This window comes from Passer domesticus, chromosome 14 (assembly GCF_036417665.1).
Source record: "Passer domesticus isolate bPasDom1 chromosome 14, bPasDom1.hap1, whole genome shotgun sequence".
Lineage (NCBI taxonomy): Eukaryota > Metazoa > Chordata > Aves > Passeriformes > Passeridae > Passer > Passer domesticus.
In genome coordinates, this window is record NC_087487.1 from 9,936,654 (window position 1) to 9,957,495 (window position 20,842).

Sequence of the window (20,842 nt, forward strand, 5' to 3'; positions counted from 1 at the left end):
GCTGCAGCTGTTTGCACCAGCCGTTCTCTTGCCTTTAATTGCCAGTGTCACAGAATCACAGAATGCTTTGGGTTAGAAAGAACCTAAACATTACCTAATCCAAACCCCCTACCATGGGCAAAGACACCTTCCACTAGACCAGGCTGATCAGTGCCCCATCCAAAATTCCTCTGGGCAGTGGTATATACAGCAGCATGAGTATCTGCTGATGATCTGCAAGTGACTGCAGGATAAAATATAGTCTGAATTCATTGACTAGGGACCAGTAGGGAGAGTTCATTCAAAGTCTGCCTGTGCTCTACAAGAGCTGCTAATCTACTCTGTAGTAATCTGTTTTCTGAAAACAGTTTTCTAAGTGTTAAACCATAATATCTAAGCTAGAAAGTTATTTTACAATAGACCATCCTTCTCTGGATATCCCAATACCAACAATCATTCAGATTATTTGATTTGCATAGTAATCAGTGAGGAATGTAGTCCTAGAACTTTTTTTCTCCAGCTAGCTGTGGAATTCACTACATAATTTTATATTTTTCATATGAAAATGCTTATGATTTCATCTAGAATGAATTTATTGAGTCTGCAACCAAAACTCATCTTAGTGGCATATATAAAGAAATTAATTTTGGAAGAGGCAATTATTTAACACCATTGGACTGCCACTCTCTGGTACAGAGAGGTTTTTATTGCTTGAGGTGAGCAAATAAACACATTAAGCTTTCCAAATCAGGCACAGACAACAGGACCACAAAGGCTTGATGTACTTACTGTGGACTTCATAAAATATGTTTCTTTCTATGGTATTACAGTTTGCCATTACCTCTTCTGAGCTACCAAGACACATTTCATATGCATGGTTATAAACCATGTAGTTATTTGAGCTCCTCCAGCTCCCAGTGCCACAAGCACAGCTCACCCTTTTCCACCCATGTATATATCCACCAATGTTAACTGTTCTGTCTTAATGCCTGCAAGATAAGTTGAGACAAAAAAGTTAAACCAAGTCCTAGAATGGATTGTAGACACACAGTCTCCTTCTGCCAGCTCTGCAAAAGAGAGTAAGCAAGTGCTGTTTGTTTTGTGCTTATACCCGAACATGCAACACAGAATTAATAGATCAGTTTACATTCTTCTAATTCCTGAAAAGAAATTTGTCTTCATGCCACCTGCTTCTTCTGACCTGAAGGGACCAGGTCCTGGGGAAAACTGTGAAGGAATTCACATGATAAGCTGATTGGCATAGTTTTGGCCACTGTGTCATTATTTAGAGCACTGATTCTTATGCCATGTATTGTCAGCAATCACTGAAATGACTGCAAAAATCAGAAGGAAACTCTGTACTGTCAAAGGAGCAAAAGGGGAAATATAAATAATGGACTGATTTTCAGAATCCAACCTGATAGGTATTTGGCTCTAAGTAAAAACCTCTATGGTATCACACCACAAAGTGGTTGAAGGATTTTTTTTTTAAGGGACATTTACAGCATATTAGAGGGAGAAAATAAATAAAAAGCAATTTTTGTAATCAGCTTCTATAATGAAAAAGAAGAATGGAAAGGAACATTTTGTATAGCATTGGGATTGAAATTGTGTCAAGTCCTGTTCAGTGGAACTTTTTCCACAGTGACTATGAGCCAGGAGCTAACCTTAATACTCACTGTTGCTTTCTCTGTATATGTACTTAAATGTCTTCTAGTAAAAGTGCAAAGCCCAAAGCCACTGGTCAGCATCAGCCAGACTGAAGCAAGAGCTAAATGTCAACCAGCTGCTGAGCTCATAAATGCCTTTCAGGAAAGAAGGCAGAGAAGGAGAAGCTGGATTAGTCGCCACCCAAATGAAAACAAGCAGGATGAGCTTCACCTATATTAGACTGCAGCAAATAGGAAGGGCCTGCTACTGAATGTCCTCCTGGGGACTAGACTTGACTGAACCTTGGCTTTTCCTAGACATAAAAGTCTTGCCTTTAGGGTGCCAGACTGCTGTTATTACAGATTTGAACTGCCACTCCCAATATTTGTGTTGAAAGAGCTCCGTATATCAGAAATGGCACAGCAAGTTTAGAGATGAGCTCACCTGTGATCAGTGGGAGAGCAACTCTAAAGTAGCTGTCAAAGAAAAGAATATTGTTTAAATTAAAAAAATGGGGAAAACCTTTCAGTCAGTTTATCAAATAATAAGGTATGGAAGAGTTGGCAAAACCAGAAACCAGTGGAATAGTTCTTGCCTAACAGCCATTAACTTCTTTAGTTGATCTTGTTAATTTACTCAGATAGATGGCAAAATATTGTCACTAGAGGTCGTGTGCAGGGGTGATAGGAAAGTGTAAGAGCAGGAGGCAGTTAAATGGTTGTGAAAGGGGTGAGCAAAATATGACACAGTGCCAAGTCCAGCTAATGAAACTGCCTGAATTTATAGCTGGATAAAATATGTTAAGTTATGGGTCATTTAAGTTCTCAAGTGACAGGTCAGATCTATGGAGTGGCAAGCACAGCATAATTACTGAAATAATCATCAGCAAACTTGTCTGCCCTTATGTTTAATAACATTCCATTTTATAAGCAGTTCTGGATGATAGCAAGTGGCTGTTCAGTCAATTAAATGCACACAAAGAAGTGACTCTGGAGGCTGGATTACTGGCACCAGGTTGAGGCATTACTGGGTGGGTGGGACATCTCTACAGCTCCATACATAAAAATTTTTATTTGTGTGTTACTTATGCTCTGACCCTCTGGGAGGACAGAGCAGAACTCCAGTGACCTATGAAATTCTGCTTCTGAGCCAAAGAATCTGCACAGCACCTATCTCACACCCAGGCCTCTCAGTACTGCCAAAGTGATATTCTCATATCTATCTGAGCACATCCATCTAAGCAAGACACAGGCTCAGCTAAGGAAGCACCACAGCTCTTCTCTGCTCTTTGTTTTCCTTTCCTCCGCAGGAGCTGAGGATGGCTGTGTCGAACATGGGTGAGATCCCAGGAGCACTTTGAGGATTCAGGGTAAAATCTTGTTCCAGAGAAATCAATGGGAATTTTGCCATTGACTTTGGTGGGGCTGGACTTCATTCATAAAGTGTTGACTGTTTTAATAGATTTACCAGCCCTGCAGGCAGCCCATGCAGAAGTGTAATAGATCTTGCACTCTTGCTTCTAGAAATGAATCCCCTGGCTCAGGCCAAGGTCTGCAGAGAGCAGCTTCCCTGCGCCAAGCCCTTCATCTGGGAAACCTCCCAAGCCAGTATTGCACTGTAAGTTTGCAGCTTAGTGGGACTGACTTGTGCCTCCACCACAGGAGCACAACCATACGTGCTGCCCAGCTCTGAGAAAAGCCAAAAGTCCCATGCAGGTGTAGCCCAGGTGGTTCTGCCTCGCAGTGGGCTGAGCCCTCAAGCAATAGCAGCAAGGGTGGGCTTTGCCAAGCTGGCCCTCAGCAGCCTCAGCACAAAGCTGGCTGAAGCCACCATCCAAGCCAGCAGCTGCACAAGCAAAGGGATGGAGCCTGGCTCCTTATAGGAATGGTGCAGTAGCCAGCAGTGACCCTGTGCTAAAGCTGCTCTGTGGTCAGAGTGCTGCCTGCCATGTGTACTGCCCTGGCACGATGGGCACTTATTTAAAAAAGAAAAAAAGGAGAGAGGGAATCCTGCTCCATTGTCCTACTGCAAGTGGAAAAGGGCTGAGCTAATTCAAACCAAACTCTGAATAGAAACTCCTCCCAGGCAGAGACATTTTTCTGTCAGTTTTCAGCCCTGGGAGAATTTTTACAGCTGAGCAATAAACTCTTGAAACAGAGGTTAAGGCCCCCACTGACTCCAGGCTTTTAATACAAGGAGCAGCACAGAGCAATGGGTACTCAATGTGTAGGAATGTGTTAGACTGAAGGGAGGCTGGGTGTACTGGGGAAAGGAGAGGGTTAATTACCATAATTGCCCAACAAACATTTCCTAATATTGTCACTTTTTACCCAGAAGTTACAATTTCTGTTACTATAGAAGCAAGATGTTGATACTGGATTCATTTGCTGGGTTTTATTCCTTTTTGTCATTTTTCCCATGAACTAATAAGCCACAGTGGATTTGAAAGTATGAGCAAATGTGAACACTATACAAAGCACTTTTATGTTCTATTGACATTTTCTTCCCACCCTAATAATTTAGAGCTGTTAACATTAAAAAAATTAAGATGATCATACTTCCCATCACTTTCATTTCCCATGTTTATGAAGGAAGAATTGTGAGTAATTTCCCATAGTTATTGTTTGCAGCACAACACATGGTCTCAATTACTGGGATAAAAAACATAGGGTATTGGTGAGGATAAATGATTTATCTGTGCATTTCATTCAAAATTCATTTTCCATGCCATAGTTTATATTACTTTGATCAACATCATCTTTTTTGTTTGACTTTATAAACATAATTCAACTATTCTGAGCAGGACCCTGGGTCACAAGAGATCAGTTTGCTGACATATTTCTGAAGCAGTGAAACATAAGCAGATTGATCCTCCACCAAACCTACTTTCTGATAAAGGTATCTACCCAAGAAGGGCAGATCTGGACAAATCTAGAGCAATGGAACACAAAATAACCCCTGGATTTGACTTTTGTTCTCATTTCCAAGTAAATAAAAACAGACACAGCTAGTGTCAGGATCCATCCTCACACAGAACATAATTCCATGCATTAATATGTATTTTCTTTCTGCCACTTAGAGGTCCTTCAGTCACCTTTGCACTGCCTTGAAAATGCCTTTTCTGCATTAATGACCTGAGTGGTTGCAGGCCCATGGCTGAGGTCTCTGCATGGAGCTGTCTCAGGCAGCTCTGTGACAGCCTCGGGGCACTTGGCTCCTGCTCTCAAGGACAGACAGGTACCACTGGCATGTGACTGTGCTGAGCCAGCACATGCTATAGAGAGGCAGCTTAAGCACAGATCACAGCAGCTCAGATGTGGCACAATGAGTGGATTTATCATTCAGGGCTTGATTGTTGCAGTAGAGTTTGTTGTTTGAAGAGTGTGTCTGGTGGCAATGGGCTGGTGGCACTGCTGAGACTGGCAGTAAATGAAGTTTGGTTAATTGCAGATTTTTCAGGGTGTGAGTTCAGCTGACACCAAAGACAGCATTATTTTCTTATTTTTTTACCCTGCCTTCCCAGCTGGTGCTCAAAGACAACGTTCAGCTGCTTCTCTTGTAGGACTGCTCTTTGTTAGACATCGTGCAGGACATGAGATATTTAATGCTTAGGGGGTTGATGGGGAGGTGCCCCTGCATAAATCCTTTACCAATTCTTTATTTTTTAAATAAATTCCAGGCTGGTCTGTGGGGAACTCAAGCCTGTACTGTTTGTTAGCACAAATGAGCCCAACACAAATAGTTGGTCTTTTTTACCAGAGGGTTGTGCAACTCCACTGGACTTGGCCTTCAACCCAGGCCTGGCAGCCACATTGGGACCCACAATTTCCTCCCATGGTTTTATCTGTGCTGCAGAAAACACTTTTGTTCCCAGGATATTTTGGGATATAGGAGTGTGGAGTTTGCCTGTGTGTGGGTTACAACATGATCTGTAGTAGATTCAGTCTCCTAAATGACATAATCATATTATAGGGCAAATGTATAACAGACAAATTCACACTCTTTGCTGAAGAGTGAACTTTCAAATGACAGTTCTGCTTCTTGGTTCCTTACCCTTGCTCTGAGCACATGTGTAGTGGATTTTCTCAGCCTTTTTTTCCTTCCTTCCATTTCTGGGTGCTGCTTTCAGTCTTAAACCACAAAACACACAGATGAGACACGGTTTAAAGATAAAGACCAGGTCTCTTCAGAACCTCCAGCCATCATTCACTGAAATTTTCCCATGCCATAGAGCAGCTCTCATGGCCTGAGACTCCACCTGGCATTCTCCAGAACTGGCCTCAGTTGTATCATGCCAGAGTTGTACCCCAGCAGTAGAAACTGCTGCTGGTCTAAGACACAGCAGCAGCTCACTTCCATGGAGCTTTGATGTAAGTGTTCTTCTAACTATCCACTAAAGCTAGGGGATCTCTGAGCTTTCCATCCTTTGTTGTGGCTACTTTGCCCCAGTGCTGTGAGGACACAGAGATCTTGAAAAGGTACTGGGACATCTTTCTAGAAGCATATTTGAAAAATGGAGGCAAAAACATTACAGCAAAAAGCTTTCTGTGAAGGGGGTTCATGTCTTTGGCAAATACTATTTAAACATATGGAGTGGGGAATCTGGTAAATTCTGTCTTGATCACTTACCTCTTTGTTTTCAATTCAGTACATAAGGAATTCTCTTTAAGGGCTTATTAATCTGCACACAATACCTGCTAAAGTCTCATTATAATCTGAACCTGATGGGTGTTCTTGGGGTTTTTCTCTGGCTCATTTGGTATCTTGTTACCAGCCAAAGACCTGTGTGCTGCTTTGCAGCCATTCCTGAAGTGCTGCTTGGCTCAGAAGCATCAGCCCCAGGGAAGGCTTTGCACTAAGGCTGGCAGCCTTGTGCAGCTGGATAGCACAAAGGCAGAAGGCTGGTGATGCACATCAGACAGTTCTGAGCAGCTGCCCTGCAGAGCCACTGCTACTGTGCTGTTCATTCCCCTCCTCCTCTCTTCCAGTTTCCTGTTCTTTCAGCTCTGCACTGATGTGAATACAGACTGGTCCCTTCATATTCCTTGTCTGCTCTGCACTGACACTTTCCTCCTCTCTTCTATCACAGGTTTCTCAAAGCAGCAGCAACTTGTGCTATCACCTTCTTCTCTGGACCCACCACTTACATTCCCATTTCATATTCTGACTGATTGTTGACTCCAGATCCTGCTCAAATATTTTCCGTCTACAGTTTATGTTTGATGCAAAACTAATCTTGTGATAAAAGGGTTTAATGATGATAATTTTTTTTTTCATTTAAAAAGGCAACTTTGTATCAGAAGATTCCTTTAAAATTACTGAATGAATCTAAAGAAATCTGCATTGACAAGTGATTTTAGCTCTTTTCCATCTTTAAGGTAACTGTGCTATGGCAGAACTAGCAGCACTGAGAAGCTGAGACCCACAATCATGTTGGGTACCTCTCGACCAAGAAAACTGGCACCACTTCACTGTGAATCTCAGCATTTCAGGTAGGAAGTCCATTTTCCCACTATATGCCTGGATGAGAGCCATGTTTAAATGCAATATGAGGATAAGGACCACTGGTCTCATCTCCTGAACTTACTTGTTAATTCCCTTGTTAGCTGAATTTACTCCTCAAAATGCAAACATACATTATGGGTTGGATCTTGGTTGCATAAACCAAACTCAAAGTCAGCACACTGCAGGCTTGGAAATTGCACATGCAACTTCAAATTAAGAATCTGGGGAAGGCTTAATTATTTGGATGGTTTAGTGGAGCAGCACAACCCAAACCAGATTATGCACAGCATCACTTGCAGTGGGGGAACAGATCTCAGTGCTGGTGCTCAGTGCAGTGCAGGGCTTTGGGCTCCCACACTGCAAACCAGTTTCTGCATGGTTTGGCTTGAGATTCACCTCTTTGCTCTTGTTGTTTTGTTTTCATGGTCTAAACTCAAAACCAAAGTGAAACTCAGCCAAAGTGCCAAGATTTCCTGGTTACAGGTTGAAACCAAGCAAAAAGTCCATATGTTGATATGGTTTCAACCTAAAATCATAAATAATTTTTTATTCACCTAAAGTTCATTCCAAATTTACTCAAAACTTGGCCTAGATTTGCCTGAAACTTGGCCTATTATTGCTTGAAACTGAGCCCAGCTTCAGAGAGGTTCATGAACCTCCACAAACCTGGACCAAGTCTTGAGCTTGTAATGAAACCCAAAACCAGGGGAGTTTCACCTGATTTGGGTTGGGTTATAGACATTTCTCAAGGCTCTAGTATTTATTATTATTATAATAACAACACATTTATACAGAGCTGCAAGCACACACAGAGAAGTCCGGACAGTTTTCCTACCTGTCCAAGCTCACCAGCTCAATCATATGTTGGACTGGAGCTATAAACTCAGCCCCAGATGAGCTGATTAAGAAAATAATTTCTCCTGGGTTGTCAAAGATTAAAAAAAAAAAAAAAATCACCCTGAAGCACTTCACACAGAAATCACAGGGATAAAGAATCAACCTCCAAAGAAAACTAAACAGTAGCCCTGTTTTCTGGCTGGTTCATCCAGCAGCCTGAGAGTTATGCCAGGCAGGCTGGCAGAGCCCAGGTCCTGCTCACCAGCAGTGCCACTTCTGCTTATGTCCATGCAACCTGATAACCTTACCCAAAATCTTTTTTTGCAGTAAACTGACACAGGTTTTGCTAAGTTTTTTTTTTTGTTTGTTTTGTTTTGTTTTGTTGTTGTTTTTTGTTGTTGTTTGTTTGTTTTAACTGGTGCAGCTGCACCTGCAGTGGCAGCATCCTGGGTGGGGCACCTATGGGAAGAGACTCTCTGGGGTCTCTGTGCTAGGGAATGGGGTCATGCTCCTGGTTTTCTGAACAGTGTGGGGAATGGCCAGGGCTCCATCTGAGACACATTTTATTGAAGAGGGGCAGTTCCCATGGCTTTATGCCAGCTGGGGCTGTCATGGCTGATGAGCCCTGTGGCTCTTGTCCTCCTCTCCAGGGACACCTCAGTACTTTGGAGTTACTCCTGGCAGAATGGCCATTGCCTGTGAGCTCTCCCAAACCGAAACATCTGGTTCTCAGTTCCTGTCCTGTAAAACAAGGATGACAAACACATCCCAACCTCACAAGGGTGTAGCAAGGAACATCCTACAGCCCTGGGAGCCATAGAGAAGCTCATAAACAAACAAACCTGCAGATGTGAGAGCCAAAGCAGGGAGAGGCTGGGCCCGCGCTGCTGCCACGTACAAGGGAAAGGTCCAGCCCAAGAAAGGGGAAAAGCCCGTCCTCAATACTTAACAGACTTATCACAGCCTTGCTTTGGCCCAGAAGCATCAAGATACAGTATCTGACTATTCAGACAAAACCACCTACATGTCTGTGGGCACATGGCTAAGCAGGCTGAGGACAATGGCCCACGCTGGCCTGGCTGGCACCAGCACAGGGCTGCAGCCCAGCTTTGCCAGCACGCTCCCACTGGTCAGGCAGCCTGGGCTTCCACAGATGCTTCCTGTCACATGGCACAGCAGAAATAGAAAGGAGAGCCCAAAATACAAAAATAAACACTTTGTTGACCTCTCTGGCCCCAAGGTTCCTCTCCTGAACTCAATGGGAAGCTCATAACTGAGAAATTGGCTTGGGCGTGATATTCCTCAAAAGCATTTGTTATGAGGGTGTGAAATATTTGGCAAGTTTTAAGGACAACAGAAGCAGATTGTTGGAATTTGTCAGAGCTGAAGTCATTGACATCTTCAACATTTTTGCTGCACAGAAAGAGGGTCTCATCTTCAGGCAAACCAGAGCACACAGCCTGCTCCAGAGGGATCAGATTTCAAAGTCTCAAGAGCAGCACCAACCTTGGTGAATGGGGCTGCAAACAGAATCCTGCTGCCAACCACCTCCACCAGCCTGGCACCAGCAGTGCCTCTGCCTGCTCTGAGAGCAGCCTGGCCATGTCCCGTTCTGTGGGGACAGCTGCTGGTCCCTGCAGCACCTACCTGGGGACGTGCAAGGGACAACTCAGAAGCACAAAGAATCGGGGCTTGTGCAGGACCAGCACATGTGAGTGAAGCAGAACATGCATTGGAGCACTTTGGGCCACTGAATTACTGCAGCATTCTACCTTCTTCCTGTTTCTTTCCCTCTTTTTCCTACTGCAACCTCTACAATCATTCACATTTTCACTGGAGAAAATTATGGCATATTTTGCCCCAAATCACACCTGTCTGCTTGCCCTGTCTTCACAGCATCCCGAACCAGCACAATCCTGCAGGTTAATGTGACATCCCTGACCTGTGGTGCCAATGGGGTTTGCACACTGAGCCCTCCAGGCAGCTCTGTGTAACCACAGGAGCTCACACAGGGGCTGCACAGGTCTCTGCAGGCATCCAACATGCTCAGGCCACAGGCAACAACTAGAAGCTCTGGGATTTTCTGAACACAAGGGTTTTAGCCAAGTGCTAGTCTGCCAAGATTGTGATAACATGAGGGCTTACTCTGGGCAACACTCTGGTAGGATGCTGCCAGCCCGGATTTACTGGATTAATCTGCTGTACATCATATCTTGGCCTTAGCTCCGGGCCACTCCTGCAAGCAGAAAAGCTGTAAGATTTCCTCTGGGTAGAGACTGAAGTAGACAAGATCCTGGGTTCAGATGTCCCAGTTTTTTGAAGTTGGTGTGTCCCATTAGCTCCTGTCCTACCTGGCCCAGGACAGCTGGGGGGCAATGAGGGGGTGCACAGCTCCTGCAGCTCCAGCCTCATCCAGTGCTGAGCTCTGGCTTCCCTTCTGTAACTGAAAAGACAAGATTTTCTCGTCACAGTGAAGTAAGAGAAGCTCCCTCCTCTTCATCTGGTGCCTAGTCAGAAAGTAGCAGCACAACATAAACTGTTAACCTCGCTAATTTGGGCAGAGACCATCAGGTCCACAAGAGTACAGTGAGGCTTTAATGGTTCAAGTGGCCATTCCTTCACAGCCAACATCACTCTTTAAAAGTGGTGAGAATAGAAAAGAGCTTTTGCAATGACAGCACCACCACCTCCAGCTCAGCCCAGAGCAGCAGGTTTGGTGCCTGTCATGCACTTACCTGTTGTGGTGCTGCTGCAGAGAGTGGCAGTGCCCAACTCAGGCCCAGGAAGGTACAGGCAGTTGCTGGACATGAACCGTGGCATCTTGCTCTCCAAACAGCTCAGGCCTGTCTGTGCTGAGCAGTCTTGACCTGATTAGCTCTTCCAAAGCACAAAGCTGAACTTGAATCCCAGCATAGAATATTTATCTTAGAGAAAACCTGAGTATGACCCTTCAAGACCTGCCATAAGAAAGCAAATACTTGGGGTTCTTTGAAAGTCAGCTTAAAAGAGAGACTGTGGAAACAGTGGTGTTGTGCCAAAATACACGCAGGCTGTCAAGTTTACAAGATACAGTTACAACACACAATAAGAGAATGATTTGCTGTGTACAGTAACAAGCCATCTTTGTTAAAATCTTTAACCAAAAATTAGATTTATTGTCCATGCAATCATCTATGCAGAGTCATATGCACAATTGCAGCGGAGGAAAACCACACTTATTTCAAGTAATTAAGCATTTTATTATTTCCTTGAATTTGAAAAATATCCTTTAACTGCAAAAGGATATACATTTAGAAAGACTTCTACTTCAGTCTGTCTGGTGCTTAGAGTCATTCTGGGGTCCCAGTATCAAATGAAATACAGCAGATTATTTCAAAATCACACTGCAAGTTAGAAACCACTTTTTAATTGCAGGTTGCATGCAATGTTATTGTGCAACCTTTGTGCTTCATTGAGATGCCAAGGAAGCTGCAAATATTCAAACTAATGGAAATGATCACACACATACAGCAACTAAAACCAAGAAACAAAAATGATACATCAGTCAAAGGACATTGCTGCAAAGAGACAGATGAATAATGTACAAAAAAGTGGATTTTTATGTGCAGATTGGTACAGCAGGTCTGGGTTTTCCATTTTAAAATGACCAAAAGAGCTACTGTCAAGATTCCTTGTTTCTGAAGCACAGCAAAGGCAATTTTCAGAATGGTGTGGGCAACACTGGGGCTGCTGGAACACAGTCAAAGAACCTTTGGCATCATAAGGTGTTACGCAGAGTTTAAATGTAAGCCAGCTCTACTGGATAGACTCCTGACAGGTCTTTCTGAAATCATCCTTCTCAGTTCCTCTCAGTGTTCAGGGGCTGAGAAAAATACTTAAATGGTACACTTACCTATAAACTCTACAATCACACACACTGGCATTAAAAATCATTCCCAACCTGCTGATATAGGAGTGCCATTTACAACTGTAAAGTTCTGATTGTATCTCGCCATAGCTATTCAACATATGGAAAAAATACATTGTTCAACATTTTGGCACACTAATAAATGAAATCCAGACATGCTCTTTTAAAAATATCAAAGTAATCCTGTGCACAAGCTTACTTTTTATATAGTTGTATTTGTTATGCAGAAGAAATCACAGAAAGCAATAATACAATTTGGGTGAATTATAGGAGTACATTTCCCTTCCAAAGCTATTAGAGCTCAATATTTGTTCCCTCTATCAACTGCAGTGCTGTCCCAGCAGCAGTTTCAGCGCTGCTTTCTTCCAGATTTTATAGCATCACACCTCGGTACAATGTTCTGCCACTGCTGCTAAAAGACACACCATGGCATTTGCATATACAAGTACACCCACATCACTGAGTAACTCACTTGATATTAAAACCCATCTACAGCTTGTGATGGATTCTGGCATTGGATTATTCCTCTCTTATCAATCTTGGGTTATATGACAGTAACTGTTGAGGTGGGGGTAAAAGAAAGGAATATCTTAAGGCAGTTTTAGCAAACAATAGTGGTTTTTTTCACACTTAACTGTGTTTTCTGTATAATGATTTAACATCTACTTCTGCATGTTTTGGCTATCAGATCACTTTTTGACTACTCAGGTCAAGTCATTGGAAATGTTCTCGCTTCCTTTCTGGAACCACACAGTAACTTGAGAGAGGTCCACTGCTGTTTAGATTTGTGAAGGCTTCTGTACTTCTTCTGTTCTTTCTTTGCATGAAGAATGAACAGCAGCAGCTCCCTCAAGGAAGAATCACCTGGACACACAGACGGATACAAAGACAACCCTACTGACAACGCCTGAAGTATAAGAATGGCATTTATCACACTTTTAGCAAAAACACAAGGCCACAGAATAAACTAAAAAAAAAAACTGTTTTATTGTGACATTTATGACATTGAACCCTTGTTGATATGAATGACTATGGGTACTCTTGACATGTTACAATATGTCATGGTGTAGGATGGCACTGATTGTCATCTGACTTTTGAGAATGTTTAATGGTCCCTACTGACCTCAGTGCATTTTGGCAAGTCACAGAAACTTTATCATCAGGTTTGTGTATACAGTTAACAAGTAGTTGGTCTTATAAGCACCATTACAAACCCTCACATTAAGGGTATTATTAATCTAGTTTACAAATGCTTCATTGATAAAAATAGCATGATTACAGTATACACACACTTAATTTACATGTAATGTATTATAGGCATAACTGAGATAAACTACTGAGCTAACTTTGGTTGATTGAAGTATTTAGACTGAATAATGGCAATTTTGGCTTCTAAGTTGTGTAAATATTACAGTGCATTTATAAATCTAGGTTGAGAATTTACTAGCACCAAATGGATATCATAAATGGCTGACCTAGTAAGTTGTAGTTGGAGAAGCGAAGTTTAAGAATTACAAAAATAGAGCTGTCCATCAGTTGAAAGCACATTCTTGTACCTCTGCTGAAATGATGACGTGTCTCAGCATCAGTGGCCAACTTCCAATGGTAAAAGTCCCAGTTTTCAAGATTCAACATATCAAGGTAGCTCAGCTACACATAAAAGCCTGAGAAAGTGGTAGTTTTGAGCTCATGTATTCATCCTGTACCTTGTTTATGCAATAATATGATAGTGCTTGTTCATACAAATGTACTCATGTAAGATTGTACCTATGATATGGAGAATCTGATTGGGAGGAATATTCAGTCCTACCTATCTATCTTTGGTTTAATTATTTGGTCTTTGGTTGATGAATTAATGAAGCAATATCTGAATTTTCATTTTCAGGTTATCTCCCAGCTCACCACTGAGGTAGTCTTTGTCATGTTTCGCTTCAAGCTGGTTAAGTTCCTTCTTTTTATAGAGTGGAATACTACTGATTTGTAATGAATAATTTCCAGGCACTGGCTTCTTCTTTGTGAAATGAAGGTAACTTATCCCGTCCTTCTTATTGATTCTAAAGAAACCATCTTCATTTCCGGAGTCAATTAAATATCGGTTATGGTTTGTCAGTGTGGTGAGGGCAGGGAGCAGCTCCAGGATGCGATCTTTGTTACTGAGATCCGAGATGTTGATGGAGAACACTGCTGCTTTCTCAATATCCCAGCTGGCGAGACTGATTGGCGGCTCCTGCTCTTGCTGATCCTGCACAAGAACAAAGGATGTCAGTTGGCTTTGTCAGAGAGCATTTCACACGTGCCTGTGTGTATTTCTTGCCCAGGGCATTCATTACTAATTAGACAATTTTTTTAAAAGGAGGTTCTGTAACATCCTCTGTGAAATGCACTCTTATGGGCCTAGGACTCCTCAGGATGAAGTACAGAGCTTGTCACCACTGCTGTGTGGGTCAGAGGAGCCCGAGACTCACACTGGAAGTTTCTGTGCACACGCCTTGCTGCCTGACAGGTGAGGCCCCCCATGCTGGGAGCCTGTGACCAGCCTCCTGCAAAGACAGCAAAAAGGCACTCTCCTCCTCTCTGCCAGGGGAGCCACAGGCTGAGAGAGCAGCTGTGAAGGAGAGCAGGGTCTGTGAGAGAGCCACAGCATTTCAGTGGGGATTTTCTCCTTTGCAAGAATCATTTGGGTTAAGCGTGGAGCCAGGGCAGCCTGCAGGTGCAGCAGAGTGCTGGAAAAGAAACCTCACCCTTCACCTCTGACTGGGTGGTAACATTTCAGACAGCAGCACAAGCTTTAACATTTTCATTTGGAAAGCAAGGGAAGCTCTACATCACTTCTGAGACAAAATCACTACCTGACATCCAAAACCAGCTTTGGTCTACTTTAGGGTGTAGATTTTTCCTGAGGGATTGTCTCTTGGCACACATCCTTCTGAGTCCAGCTTTCACAAGACAGCCACAAACTGCTTCCCCCCAGAAAAGGTCAATTACCTCTGCTTCACTTGCAGTTTCATTAGTGCTCCTGCGCTTCCTTCCTCTCTTGGGATAGCCATTGATTTTACATTCATAACAAGCTTCTGGAGAGAGGGAGTTGTCATCTACTTCTCCACTGAGTGAAAGCTCTTGTCCTTGACCTCTGCCTAGCCCCACTCCAGAAACACAGTGTCTGAGGAAGGAAGAAATTCAAAATTAACTCCAGCGAGACATATCTTATCAAAAGCTGCATTTGGGGGACTGTAAGTACAAATAATTAAGCAATCATGTTGCATTCATTTCCTAGGAAAAATTTCTGCTAAAGTCAACAGACAAAATTCTCACTGAATCACAATGAGGCCACTCTTTATTTCAAGAATCTGCCTTCATGGGTTTTTGCCCAAGAGAGACCTGCCAATATTTAACAGTCTTAAAAACACAGGCTTAAGCCTGAGTTGTTGTTAGCAATTTCTGTTATCCAGCCTGGAACACATTTAAAGAGACCAATTTTCAACAACTGAGAAGTCTGGAGAGTGAGATCTTTCATAATGCATCGCAAAGCTTTTAGTCACTTACAAACTTTAAACCACAATCTTTCTGCTTTCCATTTGGGTTGCTTGCTCCTATATGATGTACAGCCCTAACACGCCCACTGGGGCAAGGGAAAATTTGTTTTATTGATAAAGCAGACATTTATTTTAAAAATATTAATTTGAAATACAGAAGAATATGGAACATACAAGAACCTAAGAGCATGCAGAGCTGTTATTCCAACCAGCAGGTGAAACCTCTTGCATAAGGTAATTTCTTTTTGCAGCTGGTAGGGGGTGTTATTATTAATGTTTGTTTTGTTCTTCTTTAAGGAGACAAATGAATCACAACAAGGAGTACAAGCTCCCAAGTGCCAAGCTCAGAGGACTTGGCAGACTGCTGGGGTGTGCAGGAGAGGTGAAGGCAGTAGCTTAAAATAGAGGATTGAACCTGGTAGCCCAGACCAAATTTCAGTTTCAAGCATTAAACCCCTCCCTTTCCATGGCTACCCTTCCACACCCTCCCCTCCCCACTCCAATCTCCAAAATCAGTCGGTGCATCCAACTCTTGAGCACCTTCCCAACCCTATCCCTCGTTAATTGCTGACAATCCCCCTTGTTCTGCTGCTCCACACTGCTAAGAAAGGCGTGGACTATGTCCCCTTGGTATCTGTTAGTTTAAAATGAGAATCCCTTACCCTTGTCCTATTCTGAAGTAACCAGGTGGACATCCACAGACGTAGCCACCTTCAGTGTTTGAACAACCGTAACTGCACGGGGCTTGTGCAGAACCGCATTCATTGATATCTTGGCAACCTCCACTAAACTGCTCATACTGAAATCCAGTAGGGCACATACATTTATAGCTTCCCAAAGTATTGTGGCAGGATGCTCCTCCACAAATGTGTGCACTGAGACATTCGTTTTCATCTGGAAAAGAAGCAGAATATACCATGTTAACTTTTACCCAGAACAGTCCAGCCCACCCCTTGTACAGGTCGTGCTCGGCTGAATGTGCTGCCAGCTCAGATGGACACAGACAACTGGGCTTGTCCTTCCTCTTGGCTGGGGCAGTGGTCCCTGGGAGATGGCTACAACCCCACAACAGCAACACCGGGGCTGCTCTACAGCAGATATTTCATGCCATGTCAGGTCATGCTCTGGAGAGCAGCGAAACAGAGAAGATATCTTTTTTATTCCAGAAATAACTGAGAAGAATAAAACATTGTACAGCCTGGTCAAGTAATCCCTTGTTCATAGTGCTATTCAGCATTAAAGGAAAAAGAGTAAGGAATCAAGCTCTGACACTTTTTCCAGGCATTGAAAATACCTCCCTATACACTTACATTTAAATATTAGACATAGGTAAAATACAGGAAGTAGTAAAGTAAAAATAAAAGCAGCTATAGATACAAAAGAGTGCTATATTCTGAACCAGTTCTTTCCCAAACTTCCTACGGGTGGCACTGTAGGAGTTTCAGGTCAGTTCAGGCTTATTTACTGAAAATGGCTACTTTTTGAAATGAAGCTGGTCTGATTTTTGATGTCTGATGTGGCAAATTGCTTCAAAAAGTTCTGAACATTATTGCTCCCCATTTTCTGTGATAAATGTGTGTATGTGTGTGCACACATAAGAAACTCCTTTTGGGAAGTACAGAGCAGTATCTCTGACCTCAACTTCCAGGTTACAGGAGAATAAGTAGTAAGTCAGAGCATTATTGTCTTTTTCCAAACAATGTGGCTCTTTGTTCTTTGCTTAAAAGCAAAGTTTTTGCTTCTTGCAGCCTGATTCACGATGTGGTGTACTGTGGAAGTGCCTGGGCAGGGGATGCAGTCACAGACAGCACAAGACATGGGAGGAACCAAAGCATTCTTCAGTGATTATCTAAATGTGTTGCAGCAACATAAAAAAATCCCTGAACGATTCATTAAATAGGCTAAAAAAGACACAAACTGTTTGCAGAGTTGGGATTGCCAAGGAATATGAAGGAATTGTCACGGAAAAACCTTGTACATGGATTCTTCCCCTGTGGTACACCCAGGAGATCCAGATAAGTATCTTAAGAATATACAGCTATAGACAGTACAATGTGAACATGTGGAAGACCACAAGGTATTAAAACCTGGGGATGAATCCTGTGTTCCCAAAGCCTGCAAGGTTTGTCATTAACTCAGAGAGATGTTTCAGTGTTTCTCACACCTCAGAGCAACTATACCAACATCATAAATGCTTGTTTGGGCCACAGGAAGTTACTGTACCAAGAGCAGATGTGCTTACTTCACCATGCTCCATAGTGGCAAGAAAGGGGACACTAGTGAGATTAATTCCCATGTTTTGGTTGAGTGTCAAAAGAAAAAAAAATATTAAGAAAAAAAAGTTTTGGGACCCACAGACTGCACCAGCAGTGCTGTCAGGCACCAGCCTTGCTCTCCTGTGCTCTGTAACACACAGCTCTGTACTGCTCAGCTTCAGCAGGAAGCAGAAATGCCACGAGGACACAGGGACCCAAACCTTTCCTGCAGCTTTGGATTTCTGCCTGGACTGCCACATGTCCAAGAAGGTGGAAGTAGTGGCTAAGTCTTGCCCCAGGTGTGGCCCTCAAGAATTTTCCCTGTTGAATTTTCTGGTGGACCAGTATTTTTGGTGCCAAGACTGGTACCTTTCTTTCAGAGAGGGAAATACTCAGTGCTTGTACATTTTGAAACTGGTATTCCCTGTATAAATCTAAACAGTAGTCAATGGCCTCAAAAGCTGGAATACCAGTGTACACCTGGTTTGGAAATACACTTAGTTAAATGTTTTCAGCAGAAAGACCTGGAAACAGCCAAGATGTTTTAAAAACTCAGCACTGCACTTTTTCAGATTCCGCAGTGTCCTCCAGCAGCCAGACATGACAGTGCTGGTTTCTTAGGGGATTTTGATCCTCCTGCAGATTAAATTCTAATTTAACCCTAAACTCTGCTCATTGAATTAACATTCAAAACCCCCATATGTTTGTGCTCCCTCCTTGTTCCTTGTATGTTACAGGCATAGAGTGTTAGGGCAAAGCAAATGTCACAGCAAGGCCTGCATATAACATCAGGAGGTCTGGTAAGCACAATTAAAAGCAGAAACCTCCCTGGAGCACCACAGTGATAACAAGGCAAGGCATTTCTATCTTTTTGAGAGTAAAGAAAGCCAAACCAAAAGTTATAAAGCTCTTTGTTCTCAAAGAGGTCATCAAACCCAACTCTGGGTATCCACACAAGGCTAGGTTGCATGAAGCCCATTAAATGTGATGGAAACTGCACATAACTGTCACTAGAGGAAAAATGACTCCTGTTTCTCTTGTTTGAATATGCTGCATGCTACACTGCTGAAACAGAGGCTTTTCCCATGACTGCTGCACAGGCAGCCCCATCTATGAGGGCTCAGAGACTTGGTGCAGCTACAAAGTTTAGACAGGGAAGAAAGAGACATTTAATTTACCAGTGTATTTACTTATGAACATAAACTTATGAGCACTAGCATTTGTTAATTGTATCCAGAATTGTCCTGTAAGCACTCACTCTAAACTGTATCCCAAAGCTTCAAGGAAGCACCTCTAGACAGACAGCTGCAGGTTTGTTCAAATATAATAAATTGTTAATTCTGTACTGAGAAGGGACTTAAACACAGCAGCCTTCCTGTAGGTGCTGTAAGAATGACAAAAGCACAGATCAAGCAGGATTTTAATGGAATTTGAAATTCTTGGAGCCAGAAGTTGAATTTTATGATTTAACAATTCAAAGTAGTTCTGAGAGTGCCAGGCTCAATCCACCATCCAATCTTAGACAGGACCTTTGTCCAAGCAGAGACCATTGCAGAGCTGAGTAAGATTTCCTTTGTTCAGACCATAAAATACATGAGCAACACAAGTTTCCTCAAAGTCAATACAACCTCTAGCACCCTCAAGGAGAGCTTTGTGCACAAGCACTTCTTGAACCAGGACATGGGTTACTGTGTGCTTCATATCCACTCTACCTTCACAGGAGACCACACTTGTAATGAACCTCTGCTGAACTTAGCAAATTATAATCAGAAAAGAAAGTATGGCAAACTGCACCATTGCCCTTCACTTCTTGCTGCTAACTAAAGTAACATGCATTTTAATGTATGAATTTACAAAAGTGACTTGCCAACACACTGGTTCCACTGGTAATGCTGGAGATATCCTTGTGGGCAGCTGCACCTGTATCCTCCAATTATATTTTGGCAGCCATGCTGACACCGGTGGTTACCATCACATTCATCAACATCTAAAAGGGTGAAACACACTCTGAGTTTTGGGAGAGAAGCTCAAATTATGCTGTAGTTGGAAAACATGTTACAAATAATCATATATATTCATTTATCATATATATATATATAATATATATTTCATGATCTTCCAAAAACCTGACCACTATGGGCATTTTGGGTTGGGATTTGTAGCTCCACAGCAAGTAATGTAGGGCTGAAAACCATGGAAAGCTCTCACATTCAGCAAAAATTTTCAGTTTTTGCATTCAGCTACGAAGCAGACAGGAAAAACCCTTTTGTATAGGGGATCTCTAATGCCTTCCTAAGGATCCCAGCTCCACAGCAGACAGACCCTTGCTTTTACCCAGGCATCCAACCCAAAGTTCCCAGGATACCTCTTTTCAAAACAACCCAAACTCTGTCCCAGGAGAAGGCTCTAAGGACCCAGAGGAATAAGTGTGCAGCCCTTGAACTCTCTCTTTAGCAGGTTACCTTGGAGATGCAAGACTTCCTGTCCTTGAATTCCTCAGAAATCCATGCAGGATTCAAAAGAGGTTCACTGAACTTACAACACTTTAATTAAAACATTCCAGGCTCCATCTCCTCAGAAAATATCTGTCCAGCTCTTTAGAATCCCACAATATATCCATTTTTTTCTGGCCCATGAAGAGAAATACTGCCTTGTTGCTGAATTTCTGTACTCCCCCCTCACTTCAACCTACACATGCTGCTTCTGCAGGTTTTGGTGCTTACTCCTTGGGTGACATTATGGCTGAAAGAAGCTTAAGGAAGCAAGAGAAGGCCAAGTCAAATGCACTGTGTTGTACCCACCTTCACAGCTCTGCCCAGTTTGATCAAGTGAGAAGCCACGTTGACACTCACAAACAAAACTTCCTGGTGTATTTTGGCAAATGCCCTTTGCCCCACAAAGATTGATCTCAGTAGCACACTCGTTGTTGTCTGAGGGAAAGCAAAGCTTGGTGTTAGTTTGTAATTGTCATTTCAAAGCTGATATTTGCTATTATGCTAATGATGGAGAGATTGTGGCAGGAGGTAAAGGCACATCAGTAACACAGGTGTCCCACTGCCCTTCCAGGTTCTCACTTTGTATTACAGGGAAGTTTACACTGCCTTCTTTTGAATTTGGAAACACAAAAGTAATTGGAAGGGAAACTTTCTTCACCAAAATATGAAGTTTGATGTTTT

The 20,842-nt window shown here is 42.7% G+C and overlaps 1 protein-coding gene across 4 annotated transcripts in view; it reads right to left on the minus strand.

Annotated features, from left to right (window-relative positions):
• Positions 1-12,073: 12,073 nt before the first annotated feature.
• Positions 12,074-20,842, minus strand: part of FBN1 (fibrillin 1) — a 144,166-nt gene continuing 135,397 nt past the window's right edge. For all 4 annotated transcript variants that reach the window (XM_064389429.1, XM_064389431.1, XM_064389432.1 and 1 more), the window contains 5 exons: positions 20,468-20,596; positions 19,534-19,653; positions 16,074-16,305; positions 14,864-15,038; positions 12,074-14,120 (listed from right to left, as the gene is read on the minus strand). In XM_064389429.1, the coding sequence (XP_064245499.1) occupies positions 13,731-14,120; positions 14,864-15,038; positions 16,074-16,305; positions 19,534-19,653; positions 20,468-20,596 (1,046 nt within the window). In that variant the 3' untranslated portion in view covers positions 12,074-13,730. The remainder of the gene's footprint in view (positions 14,121-14,863; positions 15,039-16,073; positions 16,306-19,533; positions 19,654-20,467; positions 20,597-20,842) is intronic.